General features: G+C 35.4%; 1 protein-coding gene across 2 annotated transcripts in view; it reads right to left on the bottom strand.

Moving 5' to 3' along the window:
• Positions 1 to 753: 753 nt before the first annotated feature.
• LOC109677015 (phosphatidylinositol 3-kinase C2 domain-containing subunit gamma-like) overlaps positions 754 to 23,887 on the bottom strand; it is an 85,071-nt gene continuing 61,937 nt past the window's right edge. For both annotated transcript variants that reach the window (XM_074075979.1, XM_074075980.1), the window contains exons 6-9: positions 22,122 to 22,224; positions 12,367 to 12,437; positions 9,867 to 9,930; positions 754 to 876 (exon numbers count right to left, since the gene is read on the bottom strand). In XM_074075979.1, coding sequence (XP_073932080.1) covers positions 769 to 876; positions 9,867 to 9,930; positions 12,367 to 12,437; positions 22,122 to 22,224 — 346 coding nt within the window. In that variant the 3' untranslated portion in view covers positions 754 to 768. The remainder of the gene's footprint in view (positions 877 to 9,866; positions 9,931 to 12,366; positions 12,438 to 22,121; positions 22,225 to 23,887) is intronic.

A 23,887-nucleotide genomic window follows, 5' to 3' on the forward strand; every position in this document is an offset into this window, starting at 1 on the left:
GCTAATCACTATTTCACTTATTTCAAGAGATATTAAGGCCAGGTTTGGGCATTATTAACTGAGGTGCCTGGTCAAGATTTGAATATAACTGTTCAGGGAGAGAATGTAGATGGAGGAAAGAAAATACTGAAAACCAGGATCAAGATGTGAGAACATCCAGCATTTCAATGATGGAGGAGAAAGTTAGGTCACAGATGGACCACCCTATATATGAGGCATGAACCACAAGGCTATAGCTTAATGGACTTCAACAGACATGTAGTTGATGGTACTGGAATGTTTCAGCTTGAAAAGATGAAATGATAAATATTCTCCAGTATTTGGTGGCCTATCAGGAGAAAAGGGGATTAGATTTATTGTCAGGTATCTGTGAAAGATAAAGTACAACAAATGGTTACCAGTTTAGACAGGTTCACTTTAACTCACTATGAGAAAAGTCTTTGTTAAAATCATTTGCCCAAAAATTGATAGGTGGACCTGTGAGTAGAGCTCCTTCACATTATCGTATGTGGACAATCAGGAATAGGTACATTTGTGATACTGGTGATCTAACACAGAGCTTTGTGTGTGCTAGGCAAATGTGCTACAACTAAATATTCCCTACACTCAGGGATATTTGGAGGAGATTTTTCAGTTGCATAAGAGTTGGGACTGGAATAAATTTTTAATAATGCTGACTCTTTGAACTAAAAATACTGAAAAATATAAATATGTAATGTTATTTTATATGCTCTATTTCAAGCTATTTTCAAAAATATTTGATGCTTTCTAGACATCAAAGGAGCAGTATTTTGATACTTTAGACACTGAGCATACCTGAAAAGTATTTTGAGCACTGGAAAAGATTGGTGGCAAACTTTTCTCCTCTGCATCCTCCTGGAAAACAGAACAGAAGAAAAACTCAACAAAACAAAACAGCACAATAATTTCATTTAGCTGTGATAAAGTACTATGCATTTATGTATTAGCAAGCCACAGTACAGTTTATTGTCTTCTAGATTTCATATAAATCTTAAAGAGTTTATATTTATATAAATATATATAAATTGAAAATCACCAATTCAATTAATGAATTTGGAGACAAATTGATAATTTAGACTGCTATTCATCTTGGGCTCAAGAGTTGCTGTTACTTTTCCCTTAAACACTAATATAGTCATTGATGTAGGATGTTGGTCCTACTGTAAAAAGCAAAAACGATAAAATATAAAACATAACATTTTATAACCCCAGAAGAGATTTAAACTGAATTACACAGACTCACAATTGCCCTCCAAAGAGAGATGGGGCACACAGTGTTTAACCTTCAGTAGAGCAGAGGAAAAAGAGGAAAGTTTAACAAATTCTTAAGGGCTAAGATTGAGCTAGCAGGACAGTTTATAACATCAGAAGCCCAAGACACAAGGGGAAGTTTCCAGTCACCTGCAAGCTTTTTTCCACTGAGACCTGCCAGTGCTTCAGGGGAAAATTAAAAGCAATGCAGGGAACCTATTCAGTGGTGCAGGTGTGTGGGTGCTCAGCAGTTTCTGAAGGACAGGCACAAAGCCCTACCCACTTTTGTGGCTCTTTTTCTGATATGAAGCAAAAGTCTTAACTCCTGGGGGAGTTGCAGCCAATCCTTTGTCACGCTAAGGTTTGTTTTGGAAAGAAGGCCAAAACAAAATGGTCTGCCTCTAAGGAAGAGGCAGGACACAGGTGAAGACGCCTTGTTGATGAGGGAAGTATAGAAGAAAAACCATTTTGTACCTGTGGAAACCCTGTCTTGGGTCTAGAATCTCACCTACATACTAACCAGAGATCAAGCAGAAGGAACACAAACTCCTGTATGGGACTAACAGCAGATGAGGCAGAGTCTGCCTGGCATGAGTAGGAAGGAAAGAAGTGATCAGAAAGTCCCTTCCAATGCTCAGGTGTATAGAGTACGCCTGAGGCTGTGGTTGGATCCTTACAACACAAAACTCCCTTGACCACACAAGGAGTCTATCATTTAGTAAAAAAATAAGAGCATAGTACTTCTGGAGGGGCATGAAAGTATGGAGAGAGACCCACTCTGGAATATAGGCAGGTAGGGATTTTTGAAAGCTGAGGGTAAAGCGGGAGCACTGAGAAAACTCCCTCCATGGGACCACAATTTTAACTAGGTCCTATCAACCTGACATATTAACTGTGTAACAGAAATGAACACTCACTCACCATTTTCAAGTGTGAAATATTGGTCTTTGATGTTGTTCTACACATGACGTCTAGCATTCAATCAAAAATTAGGATGCACATAAAAAAAGCAAAGTAATACAACCCATTGTCAGTAGATAAAACAATTAACAACATCAGCCTTGAGGTGACCCAGATGTTATCTCTGTCAGGAATGTGGATAGCATGTACAAACAGATGGAAAATTTCCATAGAGAAGCAGAGCTTATGCAAAGAGTCAAATGGAAATGATAGAGATATGAATATATATATATTAAAAATGAAGAATTTCTTTAATGGCTTTGTCATTAGATTAGACACAGCTAAGAAAGGTAGGAATGAAACTGAAGATATGTCAAGAGAAGTTATCCTAACTGAAACACAAGGGGAAAAGACCAAAACACAACATCTAAAATCTGCCAGACAGAGTCATTTGTTCAACTGGAGTTCTGGAAAGATAAGAACAGGATAGAGAAATATTTGAGGAGGTATTGGCCAAGATATCACAAATTTGGTATGCTGCTAAAACTTAGAGGGAAATTGATGACTTTTCAACTCCAAAAATTTGAATAGTTTTATGACACTTTTTAAAATTGAATTTATTCTGGAATGCTTCCCTAGAAGAAAATCCTAAGGGTGATAGTTTTCATCAGTGAATGAAATGATGTAAGAAGGCAGTAAAACCAAACCTACTCAGATTGTTTTAGAATATAGATGAAGAAGAAACACTTTGCAACTTACCTTATGTGGCCAGAGTTCACATTTACTAAATCTAACAACAATATTATAAGAAAGTAAAACTATAAGTCTATGTTCCTCATAGTGCAATATCCTATACTAAGTGAAAATTATATGAAAAGGATCATAAATCCTTAGAGTGAGGTTCATCCCACTAATGCAAAAATACTTTAAAATATGAAAAGAATAAAAGAAAAGTTGTGCAGAAAAACATTTCACAAAATTCATCATTCATTCCAGATAAATATTCTTAGTAAACTGAGAAAAAAAGAAAACCTCTACAACCTAGTAAAAGACAACTAACTTCATATCAAAACTACACAATCTTACATCATACTCCCTGGTGAAAGATGTAACTTTCTGAGAATAATAAGGCAAGAATTGTGTCCTTACTGCTGCTCAAAATTCTTTTGAGTGCTTGACAAGCATCAAATAATAAGAAAGGTAAATAAAAGCCCTATAATTAGAGAGGAAAAATAAAAATTGTTCCACAGATGTCATGATTGTAAATGTAAAAGTCCTAAGGAATCTAAAAATAATTTCTGGAAATGAAAAAATTAGTTTAACAAGGCACAGTATAAAATTCAAGATGTGAAATTCAATGCTATTTCTGTTGATTAGCAACAAACAACTGCAAATGATATGAAACACTATATATGATATTATAAAAACTCACAAAATGCTTAGGAATAAACTATGTATATATGAATCAGCTACAAAAAGCATATGCATTATACCTATACACCAAATTGTAAAACATTGCTGAAGTTTAAGAAAACCTATGTAAATGGACAGATGAATTGGGTTAGATTGGACACTCATGGATTACAAAATTCAATATTTTGAAATACTAGATTGTCCTAAAATAGATCAATGCATTCACCAATATTGCTAGTGAAGTATCTAAAGTCAGCAAATAATTTTTAAAATAATGATGCTGAAGTCTGATTTCAAGACTTTCTATGGCCATTAAAAGTGTTGAGTTGATTTCAGGATAGACACTTAGATTCATGGGACACAATAGGGAGTCTAAAATGTGATCCACAAAAGTCTGGCTAATTATTTTTGAGAATATTGCCAAGGGTATGCAACAGAGGAAAACGTGCCATTTGAAATACATTATTCATTTAGAAAAAAACCTTGAATGTTACCTTCTAACACATGCAAAAACTAACCTGAAATGTATCATAGAATCAAACAGTTGCTACGTCTACAATATTGAATAAACTGTAGAAAATTCATACAAGCTTATATAGGTCAATATTTATTAAATGATATAAAATGTAAACTACAAAATAAAAAGTTTAAAAGTGGATTTTTTTAAAAGCTTAAAACTTCAGCTTTTTATGAATGACACTTAAGTAAATAAAATAAACACATAACACGACAGACTGGTAGAAAAGATTTTCAGTACATTTAGCATACATCTCACAATGAATTTCCATGTATAATATACAAGAGCTTTTGCAGTCAGTAACAATAGGACTTAAAGTCAATATAAAAAATAAGCAGGCACTTGACAAAAGAAGATATATAAACATAAATGAATCACATGAAGGTAATTCAGCATCTTTATTCATTGAGGAATGAAAATTTAAAACATGTGCGTATTTATAATCCCAGCACTCAGTAGGTTGAGGCAGGAGGATCACAATTTCGAGTCCAGCCTAGACTACATAGCAAGGCCTCATCTCAAAAAAAATGAGGAAATATTGCTACAAACGTTCTACAATGGCTGAAATTAAAACACTAACAATATGAAGTGTTGATGAGGATATAGCAACAGGAACACTTCTTATACTGTACATATGACTCCATTTACATAAAATTCTCTAAAAAGAAAAATGAATTCAAGTTCAGAGGCAGTGAATCTTTGGTTGTATGTGGTCTAGGATGGGAGGGATTTACTCCTGAGAGGCAGATTTTGATATAATGGAAATACCTCATATCTTGACTCCAGATGTGGTTACATGTGTGTATGTATATATGTATATTCAATATATAGGTATGTATATATATGTGTATATATATATATACACATATATATTCAAGCTGTGTATGTAACATGGATGCATTTCATTTTATATAAATTAAACTTTGAGGAAGTTGACTGAATAAAGAAGGCATAATGACAGTGGAAAGATAAGACACCAATTGGCATAAGATATTTAAAATACACGTAACAGAAGCAAGAGTAAATGTATAAAATACTCCCACACATCTATTTGAATAAGACAAAAAATGTGGAAAAATTGACCAAAGCTTCAACATGTAAATTATAAAAGAGGAAATTTGAATGTTACATTTTTAAAAAGCAATGATAAAGGAAAGTTAAAAACTAAAACCAAACACCATTACATATACCTCATGTTCACAAATGTTTAAAAAGTTGAACTAGTCTACATGTTGGTGAGAAAACAGAGCAAGAAGACCTCTCACATATTGTAAAATATGGATAGATTTATTAGAAAAGTGTTTGACATTATGCAGTAAATCTATAAACCTTGGTATGTTCCCCACATATATACTTTATATTATCTCAAATGTACACCAAGAATAGAGTAGATAAACTAGTTGAAGTCCACTCTTTTAATGGGATACTATACAGAGTTAAATATGAACAAATGACAGTCTATGGAGCAAATGGAGAAATCCCACAAACCATATTGAGTGAAAGATACAAGGCTTGGAAAGTACACATAGTTTGATCTCATTTATATAGACATTAAAAGAAACAAATCTTACCTTGCTAATGGATACATACCTTAATGATGATAAAGAAAAGTTACAAGATACTTTCCCTTAAAGAGTACTGATTATGTAGAGGACAGATGTCTATGAGCTGATTCTATGATACTAGCAATATTGCATTCCTTATTGTTCAGTAGTGTTCCTGCCTCATCATTCTTCTTTAATGTAAATATATTATATGTCCTTCATGCAACGTATATATAATTCACTACACAATTTCCACATAGAATGTCAGGTCATATTTTTGTTAATATTCCAGTAATTTCTATCTCTCTAGGAATCCAAATGATCTTCCACTTTGAAGACTGACTTTTTTACTTCTCAGTTTTTATACTTCATTACTCTGAGAGCATTCTTTACATAATAGGTTTGACTTTTAGCAGTTTCAATCTGTCCTTTATTTCTGTGAAGGTACTTTCATCTCTGCAATCAAGCTTTGTTTTCCTATGTCCTGATCTTAGCTCCTTTATTTCCTCTACTTCTCATTTTGTGACCTTCCCACTGGTCCTTGATACCTATTCATTTTATCCCATTTTCTTAACAATTTTGCTCCCTTTCCACCTTTTCTTATATCCTGTTGTGAATGCAAATTGATTCTGTGGCATTATTCTTCTGCAACCTAAATAGGACTATAGACAACAAAAATAGCAATAGTAGTAATAAAATCATACCTGCACTTATCATTTTTTGAGCACTTCCCTTCAGTCTCTATAGTACATTAAGCACATTATATTGACAATTTAATTAATCATTAAAATTTCATTGTATAATATTTTATTGTCTTTAGTAATGAATAATATGAGTTTTAGGAATATACTGTTAATGACAAAAGTTTTGTTGGAATCTGCTTCTACATATTGCCTTGGATCACTACTCTGCTTAATTTATGTTGAAAATGGAAAGTCCTCAAAATTTAACAATAGATTTGCTGTTACTAAGACAGCTTTGGTTCTAAAAAAGCTAAGCATGTATTATAAAACCCCTCTGTCCCCTTTCTTTCAACTTATATTTGGGATTTTCTACTGTCTATATGAATATAGCTAGGTTGTGGTTTTGGGGGAGGGGCAAGAGTGAGATAAGTAGTATCCACCTTCCTCCCCTGAGTCATTTAACCTGAAAAATAAAGATTCTGTATTCTTCTGGTTATGTATTCAGTATAGCCTCCAAGGTATTGGTTAGATGATGCAAGAATCTGGAAGGTCTTAGCTCTCTTCACCAGGCAGGTATTACATGAAGCCAAACCACGTTATGAGGCATGGACTAGTTTTTCTCAATCCTGGCCCAACTACTTTGTAACTATTTCAATAGTTAATACATTGTAGTGTAAGTTTATCCTCAGTGGTACAGATTGCAACTTTCTCTGAAGGTTCTAACTGGGATTTTGGGGTTGTAATACATATGTACATGGAAATGTCAGAAGGAAACTCCCCATGTAGCTGTCTTTATTTAAACAAGAAAAAAGGTCATTTTTTTTTCTTTTTACTTTTTTCTTCTACAAAACTGGAGAACAGCAGGGCAGAACAGGTCTGCCAGGGGCAGTGGGGGTTGGTACCTATTGGGAGGATGGAGATGGCAGAGAAAGGAGATAGAAGGGTGAATATGGTGCAAATATTGTGTACACATGTATGGAAATGCAAAAATGATGCCTGTTGAAACCATTCCAGTAGTGGGAGGAGGGGAGTAAAGGAGAGTGGTGGAGGGTGTGAACTAAAGTATGGTATATTTGATACATTGTAAACACTTTTGTAAATGCCACAATGTACCCCCACCTAGCACAACAATAAATAAAAAGAATTTGGAGACAACATATTAAAAACTAAAAGGAAGAATAATTTTTTAATTATATATTGGGTTTTAAACTGAGAGTCTTGTGTTTGGCAGGCATGTAGTCTACCCCTTGAACCACACTCACCCCCCACCCCAGTCCTTTTTGCTATTGAATAGGGTCTCCCATTTATGTCCTGGCTGGCCTGGACCATTGTCTTATTAATGCTTCCAGGGTAGCTGGGATGACAGGTGCACATTACCATATCCAGTTTTTATTGGTTGAGATAAGGTCTTGCTAACTTTTTGCCAGGTATGGCCTTGGGCCATGATGTTCCCAATCCGGGTCTCTGGGGTAGCTTGGATTAAAGATGTGAGCCACAGTGCCAGACAGGAAGAAGCAATTTTGAATCAGAAGTTGATTCTTTTACTCAGGATGAAATCTGGTTTGACACTGCATTGCTCCATATATACAGCACCCTGGATACATTACTTTTGTGAATATGCTGTCTCTCCAACTAGAACATCAGCAACTAAAGATCAGGATACAGTCTTCCATCTCTGTCCCTGTGTGCAAATAGTTCAGTAATTTGCATCGACTAACTATTTGGTAGTTCCTTTGGGGAAACTTCTTTCTCATCTATACTTAATTTCTCTGACATGTTAAAAATGAATACAGAATACAGAATGAATACAGAAAACAGTCCTTGCAGTTCAGCATATTAGATGAAGGGAGGGGAAAAAGTCCAATGAAAAATCTACACAGTTAGCTATTTAAACAAAAGCCAAAATGCCTAATCTAAAATGAGTGGAGCCTAAAGTACATTGAAACAATTATTCTGAGGGAAGAAAATATTTGATAATTTAAATAATCCATATTATTCAGCAATATTCTTGACATTTTGTCAAATGCATATTTGTTATTTTTTAAGTCAGGTATAATATTCTAACTTTGGAAGAGAAGATAAAAATACTACTTTTCAAACTGATACTGTGTTGGACATTGATGAAATGCTACTTAATGAATTTACTTGTCAAAAACCTAGAAGGTGCAAACTTGTGAATTGATGATATTATAGTCTTTCCTTTGTCCTCACAGATTTATTATTGATGTTTCATAAAAAAAAAAATCTCATTTAAAAAGTTCATGGTTTTAGATTGAGTTCACCTGGAAAACCTTAGACACTGTGGCCTATTTACAAATTAGTTTAGTTACAAGTGTTGACCACTACTTGCCAGTGATATTGTAAAGACAGTGTTTCTTTGATGTCTTGCCAGTTTGTAAGTCATATTGGAGAAATTCACAATGCTCAATAGTTTCTTTCAAAATGAACAAATTGGAAGCTTCAAACATGGGTTATATGATCCAACTTCTAAATTTAGAAATTAAGAAATATTACATACTCTCAAAAATGTGTGTGTGTGTTTCTGAGAGAGGAGAGACTGTGGAAGAGAGATGGATAAGATACATGAGACATTAAATAACAAGTACTCCTTATAAACAAGAAATATAAATCATTTAGGAATGAAGTCATTATGTGTCCTGAGTTCTGGTAAGTTTGAAATTCTACATTAATAAGAACTCTTATTACAACATTGAAGAGCCAAGTTCAAACAGATACTAATTATGCTATTATGAAATTTTTAAAAATGTAATTGTGAGTTTGTTTCACATTTCCTATCTCACACTTCCAGATTCAGACCAGCATCAAGAAAGAGAGAAGGAAATAGAGTGAGAGAATTAGGGCTGGAGACATGGCTCGAGTGATAGAGTGCCTGCCTAGCAGGCACGAAGCTCTGAGAAAATTCCACTCAGGGGTGATGAGAGCTAATCAAACACTTCTTTTATCACCTATTAATCATTGTTCTGCATAATAGCTTCATGTCACCAACTGTTAAATTAAAAATTCATTACATTGGCCACACAGGCTCACAAGAGTCAACATAACATGCTCTATCTGCTACTTTTGCCTGGTCACTTTCCAGTCTCATCTTTTGAGCCCTCATTGAAGCCATGCAAAATTCCATACAGTTTCCTAATCACACCAGGCTCTTCCCTGACTTTGTTTCTGCTCCCTTTTTTTTTTTCTTTGCTGAAGGTTATCCCTACTACCTTCTTCCTTCAAGATTACTCTTCTCTGGCCATAAAACACTCATTTTTCAACATCTAGCTCAAAGAAGTAAAATTTATCACCCTTTCTTATGTGCCCTGCATACACACAGTTCTTTTGTGTTATCTATGACATTTTACTGCAAATGTGGTTTTACTTGTGTGTTTTTCCAGGGTAGAATGAAAGCCCTCCCTCAAATGTAAACTATCTTATTAATTTTTGTCTCTTTAGAAACTCGCAAAGTTTTAGGAAAATAGAAAATGCTTAATAAATGCTTATCAAACTGATGGATGAAATAACAAAAGTTAATACCTGAGTTTTCAATAGGTTTTTCAGGTGGAAGTCATACTTTTTTATTACTGTTATGAGGCATTGCCTGAAAAGAAAAAAAAAAACTTTTTTAAAATTGGGTGGAAAAACTTACTTCATATTATCTTTAGTACAAATATTTTTCATAAGATTTGTTTTATCCATTATTCTATAGCAGACAGTATAAAAAGGATTATTTTTGGCATAATTAAAAAACATTTCATATGGGTGCCTTATAAAGTTTACATAACTTGGTAGGCTATTTGAAAATTTTAGCACTCAAAAGAAGTCATGCAAATTTATCAAATGACTCAAGGACTGATCATTATATCAAACTACTGTTAATTTAAAATATACATTGCTCAGAAGTAACATTGTAAATATATTTGGTCTTTGTCACTAATTCTTAGCTAAAATGCTTGGTGGTGAATGTCTGTTTGACTGATGGCTTTTCCCCCTGCTGTCATCGGAATGGGAGCTGGTCACTGGGAAGATCAAGACAACATTAGAACGTTGGAACTTTCAGCCCTACCCCTCAATCTCTGGGTAAAGAAGGCTTAAGGTTAAGTTGATCACCAATAGTCAATGGATCAATCGTGCACATGTAATGAAGCCTCCATCAAAGTCCAGATGGGCAGGATTTGGAGAGTTTCCAGATGGCTAAACACATGGAGATTCCTGGATGGATGATGGCACACCCAAGGAGGGCATGGAAGCTCTGTTTCCCTTTCCACATACCTTGCCCTATGCATCTCTGGCCTTTGAAATATCTTATAATAAACTGGCAAACATGCTTCCCTGAGTTCTGTGAACAAATTCAGAAAATTAATCAAACCCAAGGAGCACATTGTGGGAACCCCAATATAGAGCTGGTTATTCACAGCATAGGCAAAACAAGCTGAGGCTGGTGAATGGCATCTGAAGTGTGTGTGTGCGTGTGCGTGTGCGTGTGTGTGTGTGTGTGCATGTGTGTTGAGGGCATTCTTTCTCTTTAACCTGTGGGGTCAGATGCTGACTCCAGGTAGGCCATTCAGAATTGAAATGAATTAGAGGGCTCTCAAAATTGCAGAGTTAATTGCTTGCTTGTTGGGGAGAATCCCTAGTCCTTTCAGGGTCACAAAACTCTTCTGCAGGTTGTGATGTTTCCTTCCCTCCCTTCGTTCCTCTTTCCTCCCCCTCTTCCCTCCGTCCCTCCCAAGAATTTCAAGAATTTGTGGGGTCACGAATGGTGGTTTATACCTCCAATCTTAGCTACGCAGGAGGCACAGATTGGTAAGATTGTGGTTTGACACCAATTGGACAAAAAGTTCATGAGACCACATCTCGATCAATAAAAGCTGGGTGTCTGCTACATCCCAGCTGTGTCAGAAGCATAAATAGGACAATCATAGTTCAGGCTGTCCCAGACATAAACATGAGACCCTATCCCAAAATAACTAAATCAAAAAGGACTGGCTCAAGTAGTAGAGAGCCTGCCTAGTAAGCATGAAGCTAAATTCAAACCCCATTACCACTCCTCCCCCCCAAAATACTTTGTCATATTTGATCTCTCTTTCTTCTCAATAACTGTCTATTTTCTCATTTCTGTTCTTTCTTTCTTGAATAAATTTATTTTGCAAAGTGGAAACTATACCTTTGCAAACATGCTATATTGAGCCCAGCTGCTAATGATCTGAGTGGCCTTGGGCAAGTTATCTAACCACCCAGAACTTCAGCTTCCCTGATTCTGAAATGGCTTAATATATATTATCACCGGGTTTAGGAGGAGAATTAGATGAGGTAATATATCCAAAAAGTATAATAACTCCATAATGTGATGAATATGATTAATTGTCACTGAAAGAAATTTTAACTCGTATTTTACATCAAGCTCTGCTTTAAAAATTTTTAACATTGTTTGCTGGTTCATCTGGGAACAGTTTAACACTAGACACATCTGCACTGTAGCACTGATGTCTTTGCTCAGATTAGCTTCCTGATGGGTCTATTCTTCCAGATAATACACAAATACATTTAGGTGTATGAATCAATTAGAACACGCTCATTTCCTGTCACTTGTGTCTTCCAATTTGAATTCACACTCCTCTGTTTATGATATACCAATTACTTTCAGGGAGTTCCAGAAGGAATTTTAAATAGGAGATGGTGACTTTCAAAGTATGAAAATTTGGTTTTACAAAGAGCTTGGTGACATATGCATACCTAGATTCACAATTGAATAAGAGAAAAAAATCCTTGAAAATGTAATAACCAACTACAGAGATATTTTAAAATGGAAGTTAGATTGTTCTGGAAGATGTTAGCAGCTCTTCAAATATATCTGAATAGCTGTGAAGAATAGATAATTATTAACAGAATTTGCCAAGGGGAGATTAAAAGTACAATAGCTTTCCTGGTACTAGGGAAAGGATGGATGTTTTTACAATCAACTGAAAAATATTGTGATTTGGCATTTAAAAACTCAGTCACAAAGTCATCTTGAAGCAGAAATAATATGTCTTACCTGGATACTTTCCAAATATGTGTAAATTCTAGAAGTTGGCGCAAATGAAACTGGCTGTGGTCATCTTCATTCTGTAGACAGTAGAATATATTAATATTTATAGGAACAGGAACGAGGACCAGATAAAAATAGGTTTGTAACTTCCTGCTGTCACTTCATTCACCTCTTTGGATAGTCTCATTCATCATTTTTATACTTTGTCTTAAAGACCTTACAAGACTGTCTTCAACTGTGTAAGACTTCTTTTCCAGAGGGAAGCAGAAGGCTGAGCTTTGGTTGAGGAAAAATCTAAAGGACAGTGGGAGAACATTCTAGCATCTTCAAGGTCAAACATTAATTTCTCCCAGTAAGTCACTTTTTAAGGCACCACATTCTCTCCACATACATGCACTTCTCTTCTTATTTCTTTTTGTGTTTTAATTTTTTTGGTGGTACTTGGGGGTGTGGACTCAGGGCCTCACACTTGCCAGGCAGGTGCTTTAACACTTGAGCCACTGCTCTAGTCCTTTTTGAGTTGGATATTTTTGAGGTAGTGTTGCTTTATGCCTGGGCTGGCCTGGAAAGCCATCCTCCTATCTGTACTTCCTTGTGTAACTGGAATGACAGGTGCATGCCACCAAACTCAGCCATGGGTTGAGATGGGGGTCTCCTGACTTTTTTACCCAGGCTGGCCTTGAACTGTAATCTTTCCAATCTCTGCCTCTCACATAGCTGGAATGACAGTCTTGAGCCACCATTCAGAGCCTTCTTTTTGCATTTAAGCCAAGCACGGTATGATAGTGCAAAGACTTGGCATTTTGCCTGACGGGCCAGCAGGCACCTGATGAACTCCACTTTTCACCTGTACCACATCTTGCCAATAAAATGTCAGTAGAAGAGAGCACTAAATTTTTCCAGTGAATCACAAGTAATGATAAATATAAATTCCATGAGTTATCAGCTGCTTTTTATTTTCTCCCTAGATGAGCAGGAACTATTCATCTTAAAATAACAGTCCTATGAGCCCCAGTGGCTCATACTTGTAATCCTAGCTACTTGTGAGGCTGAGATGCAGAGATTGTGGTTCAAGGCTACCATGGACAAAAAAATAGCAAGACTGTATCTCGATCAATGACTGGGAGCAATGACACACACCTGACATCCCAAACTATGGGGGAGGCTGAGACTGGGAGGATAATAGTTCCAGGCCAGCTTGGAACAAAGGCTGCAGAGCTCATCTCAAAGGAAAAAAGATGGGTATCATGGTGTGCACCTGCCATCCCAGCTATGATGAGAAGCATAAAATCGGGTTTTTTTTTTTTTTTTGGTGAGCCAGATTAGAGAGAGAGAGAGAGAGAGAGAACATATCTCTAAATTAACCAGAGTAAGAAGGACTAAAGTAAGGGCTCAAGAGGTAGAATTCTTGCCTAGCAAGCACTGTCTTGAGTTCAAATCTCAGAACCATTAACAATAACTAAATAAAAATAGTCCTATGGCCCATAAGCAAACATACACAGATACACACACATGCACACACACATATTTATATGTGTAAATTTATATATGTGTGTGTGTATGTGTGTGTGTGTGCGTTTGTGTGTGTGTATTTCTTAGTTCTTTGACTACCTTTTTCCAAATAGGTATTCATGAAAAACTTATGAAGCTATGCAGAAAATATAATATACTCCATCATAACTGCATGAATTGACCACATGGCCAACAAACACAAGAATTGAAGAGGTTACTTAATGCCTGGGTCTCTGTATTCTATGTCAGTGCACACATGACTTTTTTGAGGGGGAGGGGGACTGGGATTTGAACTCAGGGCTTTACACTGGCAAAGCAGGAGCTCTCCACTTGAACAACAACTCCAGCCCATTTTGCCTTGGTTATTTTGGAGGTGGAGTCTCAAGAACTATTTGCCTGGGCTGACCTCATACCTCCATCCTCAAGATCTTGACCTACCAAGTAGCTAGGATTACAAGTGTGAGCCACCACCAGCATCTAGTACACACATGCTATATATTGTATGTTTAAAATGGCCTATTAGTGTTCTTGATAGAACACGGCAGAAGAAAATCTCTTATAGAGTCGAAGGTCAAAGGTAAATCAATTTTTATGTCTATTTTGTGAGGAGGTAAACAGAAGCTAAGTTACAAGGAAAGAATAAGGTCATCACTCAACACTTAGTGCATATTGATAAAACACTTTGCTAAAACGCTAAAAACTTTGGAGAGTCTGCATCTAGAATCACTGGGATGGCTAAAACGGGAAGTGGGATGGTGGTACAATACATTGCTTCTGAAACAGAGAAAGCTAAACTAGTTAAGTTTGGTAAAAGGAGAAGGAAATACAAACTGAAATGCACTTTAATAGAAGTAGTAAGATGTGAGCTGATTTGAATATCTGGGTTTTCCCCTGTTTTAGAAGTTAAAACCAGAGCAAACACATAACTAACATACTCTTTATATTTTTATTTATTGACAAATAAATTTAAAAATACATACACATTTACATGATTCTCTATTGTACACTCATATTCATTGTAAAATGACTTTATTTGCTCTCTTGTGTTACTGTTTTGGGGGAAGGAATTGGTCTTTGTCTTAACTGTCATTTATTAGAAATTTTTTTTTGAATTTAAGGTATCTCAAAGGCTAAAGTAAAATTTTACCTGTCTCTGGAATACATTGTGCATTTTACTTTCTCCAAAGCTGAATGCCATATTTTGGTCTTAAGGAAAGAGTGAACACTTATTTTTTTAACATAAAAATTCTATAACTAAGCTGGGGCTGAGGCAGGAAGATTGTGAGTTCAAAGCCAGCCAGGGATACATAGTGAAACCCTGTCTCAAAAAAACCCAAAACCAAAAACCAAATAAACAAACAAACAAACAACCCAACCCACTATTGCTGTAATTGTTCTGTATTTCCTTACACTAGAAGGCAATCTTGTTTTTATAACTAGTATCTACAATTTTGACAACACTTTTGATCAAATTGGAGAGAAATAAAAGAGAAGAAAAATGCAAAATGAGATTTAGTCATTCACATCACATCTTATTGAAGTAGGAGTTTAAAATTTTTTAAATCTTGGATAATTTTTAAAGATCATTGAACTGCTTTATGAAAAATCTCTGAGTACAAGAATTAAATTGTCATATTTCAGAATAATGTAATCAAGTTTAAAAAATGGAAGACATCTAAGGTGAAACAAACTTTGTAATGCCTATCACAATTAGAAAACTAAAGCAGGCACTGAAAAGCAATAGTGTCAATAAATTTAATGAAATGATAATAATTACTATATTCCTAGTATTATGTGAAAAAATACTATCAAACCAATTTTACAGTTTTAGTAGGAAGACAATGTATTATTTATAAATGTTTAGTCTACTTCTAAAATTCTAAAAATCAGAGACTCCAACATCATTTTTAAAAAAAGAAGTAAGACAGAACATTCACTCTCTATGATGTCTATATAAAAAGTTAAGGGTCAAATATTTTATTTATTTTTGTGGGACTAGAGTTAGAACTCAGCTCTGTACTTGCAAAGCAAGTAATCTACTATTTGATCCACACCTCGAATTCATTTTGCTCTAGTTTTGAAAATACTGTCTTGAGAACTATTTGCCTGATCTGGCCTTTAACTGTGATTCTTCTTATTTCAGCCTCTCAAGTAGCTAGAATTATAGTCATAAGCGATGAGAGTCTGACTATGGGGTTGTAATGTAGATAATAAAGAAGACTCACAAGCTGATAAACTATCTCAATTATGTTAAATTGATCAATACACCATATGTATCCAAGAAAAAATACTTTGTAAATTTTTCTTTGAAATCAATAATTTTCATTTTATTTTTTGTTTACACATAGGGTTTGCCATTGAGACTATGATTCATCCTGCTCTATGAGTATTGAAAGCTTACAACAAAAATTGTGCTTCATCAAAATTTTCAATGTATTGATAAGCATTGTGATTGCTATAATTTGGATCTTGATGATGGATAATAGTATTGGGAGGTGGTGGAGTTATTATGTCACTGAGCTGTGGCCTAGAGGGCATTGTCAGGTCCTAGCCTCTTCCTCGCTCTTTTTCTCTTTCCCTCCATGGCTCATCATGCGACAGCAATTTTGCTTTATCATGTGCTCCTGCCATGCTGTGCTAACTTGCCACAATCCCAGACACAATGGGGTCAATGGACCATAGACTGAAGCCTCCCAAACAGTGAGCCAAAATCACCTTTCCACTTTATTTTTTGCTATAGTAACACAGAAAATTGGTACAATGACATGGGGAAGTCTTTGCTCTCACTATATATTTGATGATGTTACTAAGTGATTGGAATAGGTGTGCAGGAGGACTTTGGAAAGAATTGGAGGAGTGGTCCAGAGAAAACCTAGCATGTTGCAAGTGGAGCTTAAAAAGGGACTCTGAAGACAAGAATTCTGATAGGAATGTAGATAGTAAGGGTGATATTGATGAGGTCTCAGATGGAAATGAAGACCCTATGGGGAATTAGATCGGAGATTATTCTTGTTCTGCTATATTAAAAAACTTGAATGCATTTAGTCCATGCCTGTATGTATGCCATGAATTACAAGGCATGTAATATACATGTGTTACAGGCATGGGTATCAGTTGACTGACAGGAGTTTTGGATGAATCCAAAACGAATCAAAAATCCAGATGAATCCTTTCATCTGGATTAAGAGTGAGAATTAGGTGCAAAGAGGAACAGAGTAGAAAGATTTGAAAAATTTGCAGCTTGACCAGAAAAGAAACATTTAAAATTTTGGTCAAGAAGGATGTGGTTATCAACGCTGATAAAAAAAAACCCAAGAGTTTTAGATCAGGACAAGCGTAAGGGCGACTTGGTGACAGATGTGGAAATGGGAAATTATTTCAGACTTTCGTTTGAGGTCTCTCTGCACCTGTGCACCCTGTGCACTCAGGACAAACTTAGAAATCATTTTCCATTGCTGAGCTAGCAAGGCATTCATAGGCTGCTACAGTGATGGTTCAAGCAAGACCAGTTACAGCTTATGCTGGTGGTCCACCTTAGCATTGTGCATATGATTGTGCATATGATGCTGGTTTGTAGCATGCAGCATGCAAGAGTTATGGGGTCATGGATACTTCAATCAAAATTTCAAAGGAACGTCTTGGAAGCCAGGCAGTGCAAAGTAAGGTCAGAGTCCCTGCAGTCAGCTGCCTGGGGAATGGATTGTGGAACTGTGCAAGTGAGGTCAAAGCTGTGATAGAGAGCCCCAAAAAGTTAGGAGTGCCAGAAATGAGCAAAGCTTGCATAGGAAAGCAATAGGCAGCATAAAAATCTTGTCCAAGAAGGCAGACAAGGTGGGCTGCAATCAGCAAGGTCATGGGGAGCGGGGGTGGATCTGCCCAAGCTTTTGAGAGCCCACATCCCATCACAGTGCACTCAAAATAGTTCACATGGAGATTTAGGATTTAAGGTTTAATGTTTGCCCTGATGGAGTTTGGTCTTGCTTGAGGCCAATACCTTTCTATTCTCCTTTTCTGAAATGATGATACTTTATCCTGTTCCTACCTCACATTGTATCTTGGAAACATGTTATTTGTGTTTTTATTTCTTGAGTACAGCTTGAGTTTGACTTGAATTTTAGAAGAGACTTTGTACTTGGACTTTTGAGCAATGCTGGGACAGTTTAGATTTTGGTGACTTCTAAAGGTGGACTATTCATATTGCGTTGTGAAATGGAATGGAGCCTTTGGGGCCAGTGGCAGAATGCTGTGGTTTATATCTTTAGTGTCTCTCAAAGTGCCATGTTTTCATACCTGGGTCTCAGGGGTAGTAGATTTGGGAGGTGGTAGAACCTTTGAGAAGTGTATCTTATTGGGAGATCTTTAGGACCCTGGGGTCATGTCCTCAAAGGGAATTATGAAGCCTTAGTCTCATCCTCACCTTTTATCCCCCTTCTCTGGCTTATGATGAGATGAGTGGCTTTGTTTTTCCACATATTCTTGCCATGATGTGCTGACTTGGCACAGGCCCAAAAGCAAGGGGATCAATGTGTCAAAGACTAGAACATCTAAAGCTGTGAGCCAAAAGAGATCTTTTCACTTTATAAGTTGGTTATTTTAGATATGTATTATAGCAACAGAAAACTAACAGTGATACTGCAATGTATTTTGACATAATGCATTGATGTCCATAATTTTCAATATTTTCACCACCAAGAATAGATTTTTTAAATGTTTAAATGCAAACAAACTTTAATACACTTTAGAATTTTCAATAATGATCACTAAAATACCACACTAACACCTTAATTTTATGACATCTATAGCTAATACTAATGTGGTGATCCTACTAAGGTCAAGCACTGACCTAAATTCTTTCATTGGTTTTCTCAGTTGAGTTCCCATAGTATTGTATCAGGTAAATACTATTATTATGTATACTTTTTAGATGAAGAAATTGAGATGCAGGGAATTAATCACTGCTTTAAAATAAGGTACCAAATTACTAAGTTTAATATCCCTTATTTCTTATAGCTGGGGCTGGACTCACACGCTCAAGGACTTGGGTATAAAAATAGTATCTATCACCAGTCCCTCATATTCACCTGCATCAGGTGCTCCTATGCCTGACTCTCAAAGTGCACACATTTTATTTCCGAGTATATATCTTCACTGGACTTTATTATACACCCTTGTTTATTGTCTGGTTCTCTAGAAAACATTATACTCTAGAAAAGGTACTGAGATGTCCTGTTTATCTCTGTACATTCAGAGATTGTCTGGAATAATGTCCGGCACATGGTAGGTTTTCAATTATTATTTGTTCAATGAACAAGTGAGTTGTTAATCTGCATGTATGTTTTCTAAGACATAAATCTAGAATCTGAATTAGTTCTCTCAACTTTTCATCCAGTATGTAAGATCCTTCAATACAAGTATTAAATATGGCATGGAAAAATTATTTAATAAATATTTCCTAAATTAAAAAATTTATATGTACCTGTATATTTAGATCTATCTATCATCTATCATCTATCATCTATCATCTATCATCTATCTATCTATCTTATTCTGCTTTCTAGAAGTAAACTCTTAAAGATAAAATGAAATGTAATGTCTTTTCCTCTGGAGCATAATACTGAAAAAATTCTGAAATGGTCAGGATTTGGAGACACAGAATGTCTTTCTCATATTCTTAGTGAAGGTTACCATTGCTCTATAGTTGGAAGTCAGGGCCAGTCAATTCCTCTGGACACTGAGCTTCCTGGTGGCTGAGATCTTGTTGATTTTGTTCACTATTCTAATCACCAGTAGAGAGCCTTGTACATAGAAGTTATATAGTGAATACTTATTGAACAAGTGGAGGATATATAAGTACCTTAGCCATTAGGCATAAACCAAATTGTAGACATCAGCGTCACTGCTAGGAACATTTGTGTATAAGAAAAGGCATTTAGACTCTGTGTATAAGTTCTTGATTTAGGCAAGAGATGGTGATATTTATTATAGGAAGTGAAGAGTCATGCATAAAGTTACCATGAAGTATAAGAGAAAGAACTTAATTATCCCTATGATTCAAATGGTGCATTGAAGGATAAGCTTTTCTTGTGCAAACTACACAGTGCACACCCAGAGACAACCAGGCGCTGCTGCTTCCTGATTGTAATGACAATGGCGATGATGGCAACAACCCAAAGATGCTGCTTTGTATAACATTAAAATGCAGCGAGTTCCATGGCCAGGCTCAAATCTCATTTCCCTAATTTACTAGCAGTGAGACATTGAACCATTTGGTATCTCAACTTTTCAGAAATTTTAATTATATATGACAGGAAAATAATAGTATTTATCACATTTTTTGCACTTGGGCTATTTCATTATTTAAATCACTGACAGCACTGCTTGGTGCCTAATGTATATATTGCATAATTAGCTGCTATTAATTACATATGGTGCCTCAGATTTTGAGCTAGTGGAAAACCAAACAAATAAAAATATACATAAAGCTAGCATTTTCACCACTTACCCTAAAATTCACATCCTAAACCTTTGGGAATAGTGTGTAAATATATACTCATTTCCTTTCTAAGTTGTAGCATAATGGATGCACTCTGGTGACTTATGGCTGGGCTTAAATCCAAGCTCCCTCTTTACCAGTCCTGTGATTGCAATCTTGGGAAAGTTAGGCACCTCCCTGGGATTTCCTTATTTTCTATAGTGTTTGCCTTGTAGAATTGTAAAGATTAAACATGACAGAAATGTTAGCCTCACACATAAAATATATGCTGAACACTTATTATATCAGAGTTGTTGAGTTATATAGGCTTTAAAATAAACCTTAATTTATATGAGACTGAAGTATTAGTGATTTGTGAATTCCTATGCCAGTGAAATAAATGACATTTTAGTTAAATGCAAATTAGAATCATATATTTTCTCTTCTTCCCCCATGTTGCAATGAAATGTAATGATTTCTGCTTTTTCTGTATCATTGAGGGCAATTTGAAGAATTTTAAATTTATTAATGTTGTTGGGATTAGCTGTACTTTATAATCTTTCTTTGTATAGGTTTCAGGTGCTTAGCCCCAGAGCTGTCAAGAGTGGCTAAGATGGAAATCAGATCCACAAGATATTTCTAAACAACTCTCTTTTGGCCTCATTAAGTTATATTCCACATAGATATATTGCAATCTAATGCACTCCCTGACACTTTTTGTGATGAAACACCTCAGAGGAGAAAAAAAAGAATTGTGCACTAGAAATCTGTTATCTGATGAAAATGACAGGGTGATTGGATTCTTGCTTAAAGCAGGTAATTGGAAGATTCTACAGATAAAAACTGCCAAAATATCAAAGTTCACTGCATACTGTGCAATTTGGGTTGGAAGTATCTCAACCCATCACACAGGGAATAAAATTCACATCTAACAGCATGAAATTGTGTCATCAAAGCACAGTAATCTATTTATAGGTAGGCTTATCATATATAGTATGAATATTAATCTGTCCTGATTTAAGCCATGTTGACATGGGCACAATCAGTCATCAAATACTGCAAGAATTGTGTTATTTTTCTAGCTTCGATGGTTTCTCCTTCACATTTTCTCTTTTCTTTACTTCTAAGTGGATACATGAAAGTATACATATGAAACCTTAACAAGTTTCTTGCAAACAATTTTTCTAAGTAACCAAGTGATTTGCTATTATGTTGAGGGAATTAGTGATCCTGTGTTGATATAGAAAAACTACCATAGACTGGATGGCTTAAAACCACAGACATTTGCTTTTATAGTTCTGGAGGTCAGAGATGGGGGGGGGCCTCTGTTTGTGTTCTATACTGCCACATAGTTGCATCTTCACATAGGAGGAAGAAAAAGAAAGAAATAGCAACAGCAAGCAAGTCTCTGATTTCTTCTTATATGGGCATTAATTTCGAAATAGCAACCGTGCTTTTAAGATCTCATCTTCATCTAATTTCCTCTCAAACACCCCCTCTCCAATGCTATCACTTGACAGGTGCATAGGGATGTTTTAAGGACACAAACAGTCCATAATACTCAAGTTGCAGTTAAGCCTTCATATTATTTGTTGTGATCAGATTCATGTTGCTATCAGGTATTTAGATAACTATTTTATCATGTTTCAAAAGTATATTCAAATAAACATGTTTTCACTAATCTAAATAATTCCAAATTAGCTGCAGGTCATAAACCTAGGAATATTTTCCTTAAGTGGATAAGTTTGCTATTGAAAGCAATGCTAAGGAATCTTACCTTTCGAGATAACTTTCCTGGAGCTTCCCTATTTTTATGCAGCTGAAGTTGAATAGCAGATTTATCTTTTTGAAGCATTTTGTGGCTCCCCAAACAGTGATCACTAAAAAAGAAAAAAATGAGCACAATCATATCCTCCTTTTAATACTTCCAAGTGTGTGAACACAGGTTGTCCTCTCTGACTTCATTTCCTTTTATTTTTGGAAAGAACCTAGTAGAATCAGGTGAAGTAAATTGTGAGTATACTCGCATACACACATATAAACACATATTGTGTGTGTAAATGAATATTGTGAGAGAGACATAGTTGGCAGCATAATATACTGGATTTTAAAAATGCATTAATAGGTTAGAAAATGATTTGATACTTTTAGAAGGGTAATCATAAATTATAATGAAGAACACTTTACATATTCAAAGTTGAGTTAGCCATCTGAAAGCTAAGGGATAACTTGCTTTTGGGATAAAATGCTTTGGGAGGCCTACTTAAAAGCACAATGTCTGGTGGGACCTTATGTCATAAAAATGTCATGGACTTTGCAGACACACTTACTAGCTCTGTGACCTAAGACATGCCAGTTAAACTAAAACTATCTGAAACTCAGTATTGGTTGAATATTGATGTCTATATCAAAGGGTTGATTAAATAGAGAAAAGTCATATAATATTTCAGTTATTTATAATGACATAATTATATATTTTCTCTCTCTTTGTAAGCATTTGCCAATCACAAACTAAATGATGAGGACAATGAGTTATTGTTTTGCAGCATGCTGTTTTAAATAAAGTCTGATTCTTCTGTGAAATGAAACACTTTTACTATATGGCCTCCTTCATAGTTTTAAATTATTGTATCTCTGAATCTTTGTTATTAAAAAGGATGTGTTATGTTGATATATTCTGCCTAAAGGATTTTGGTTATATATATGAAGTCTTTAAGGAGAAAAAATCTAATACTGTAGATTCAGAACCCTTAATGTGTTAATTTCCTAAATACTTGAAACTATCTATTCCCAATGTCACACAAATAGAGCACTGCTTGATAACATCTACCAAACTCTCTTTACAACTTTTTACTTTGATGCTTGTTACTTTTAGTACCCAACTGCTATGTTATTTTAGCTTTACACTAATTGCATTGTCTTTAATGACCTGGAGCAACACTGTATCATGTAAGAGCAACTGCCACATGTGGCTGCTGATTGTTTGCACTGAAGCTGGGTTAAGATGTGCTAGAAGTGTAAGATGCACACAGGATTTTGAAGATGTATTACAAGGAATACTGTAAAATGCATCAAAAACACTTTTGATTACATGTTGAAATAATATTTTGGGCATATTGACTTAAATACAAAATCAAAATTTATTTCCATTTGTTTCTTTTTATACTTTTAATTGTGACTAGTGGAAAATTTGGAACTTGTAGGAGGTTCATATGATGCTGTTTTTGAGTCATACCAATGTAGAAAAAATGAAAAAGAGAGAGAATAGCATTAAAGAACAGAAAGAAAGGTGACAAGCAGAATTTATGGAATAAACAGACAAGGTAAAAATACATTTGTGTTTGAGGATTCTATGTTTTAGAAAAGATAGGCAGAAATATTAATTTCTCTCTCTCTCTCTCTCTCTCTCTCTCTCTCCTCTCTTCCTCTCTCCATATATACAGAGCAGCAGGGATGGTGGTATGGAGAGAAGGGTGGAGCACTAAGAAAACAGGTAACATGAGGAACTACTGTGCTTTCAACATGAATATTAGAATTATTTAT

Source organism: Castor canadensis, chromosome 6 (genome assembly GCF_047511655.1).
Source record: "Castor canadensis chromosome 6, mCasCan1.hap1v2, whole genome shotgun sequence".
Classification (NCBI taxonomy): domain Eukaryota; kingdom Metazoa; phylum Chordata; class Mammalia; order Rodentia; family Castoridae; genus Castor; species Castor canadensis.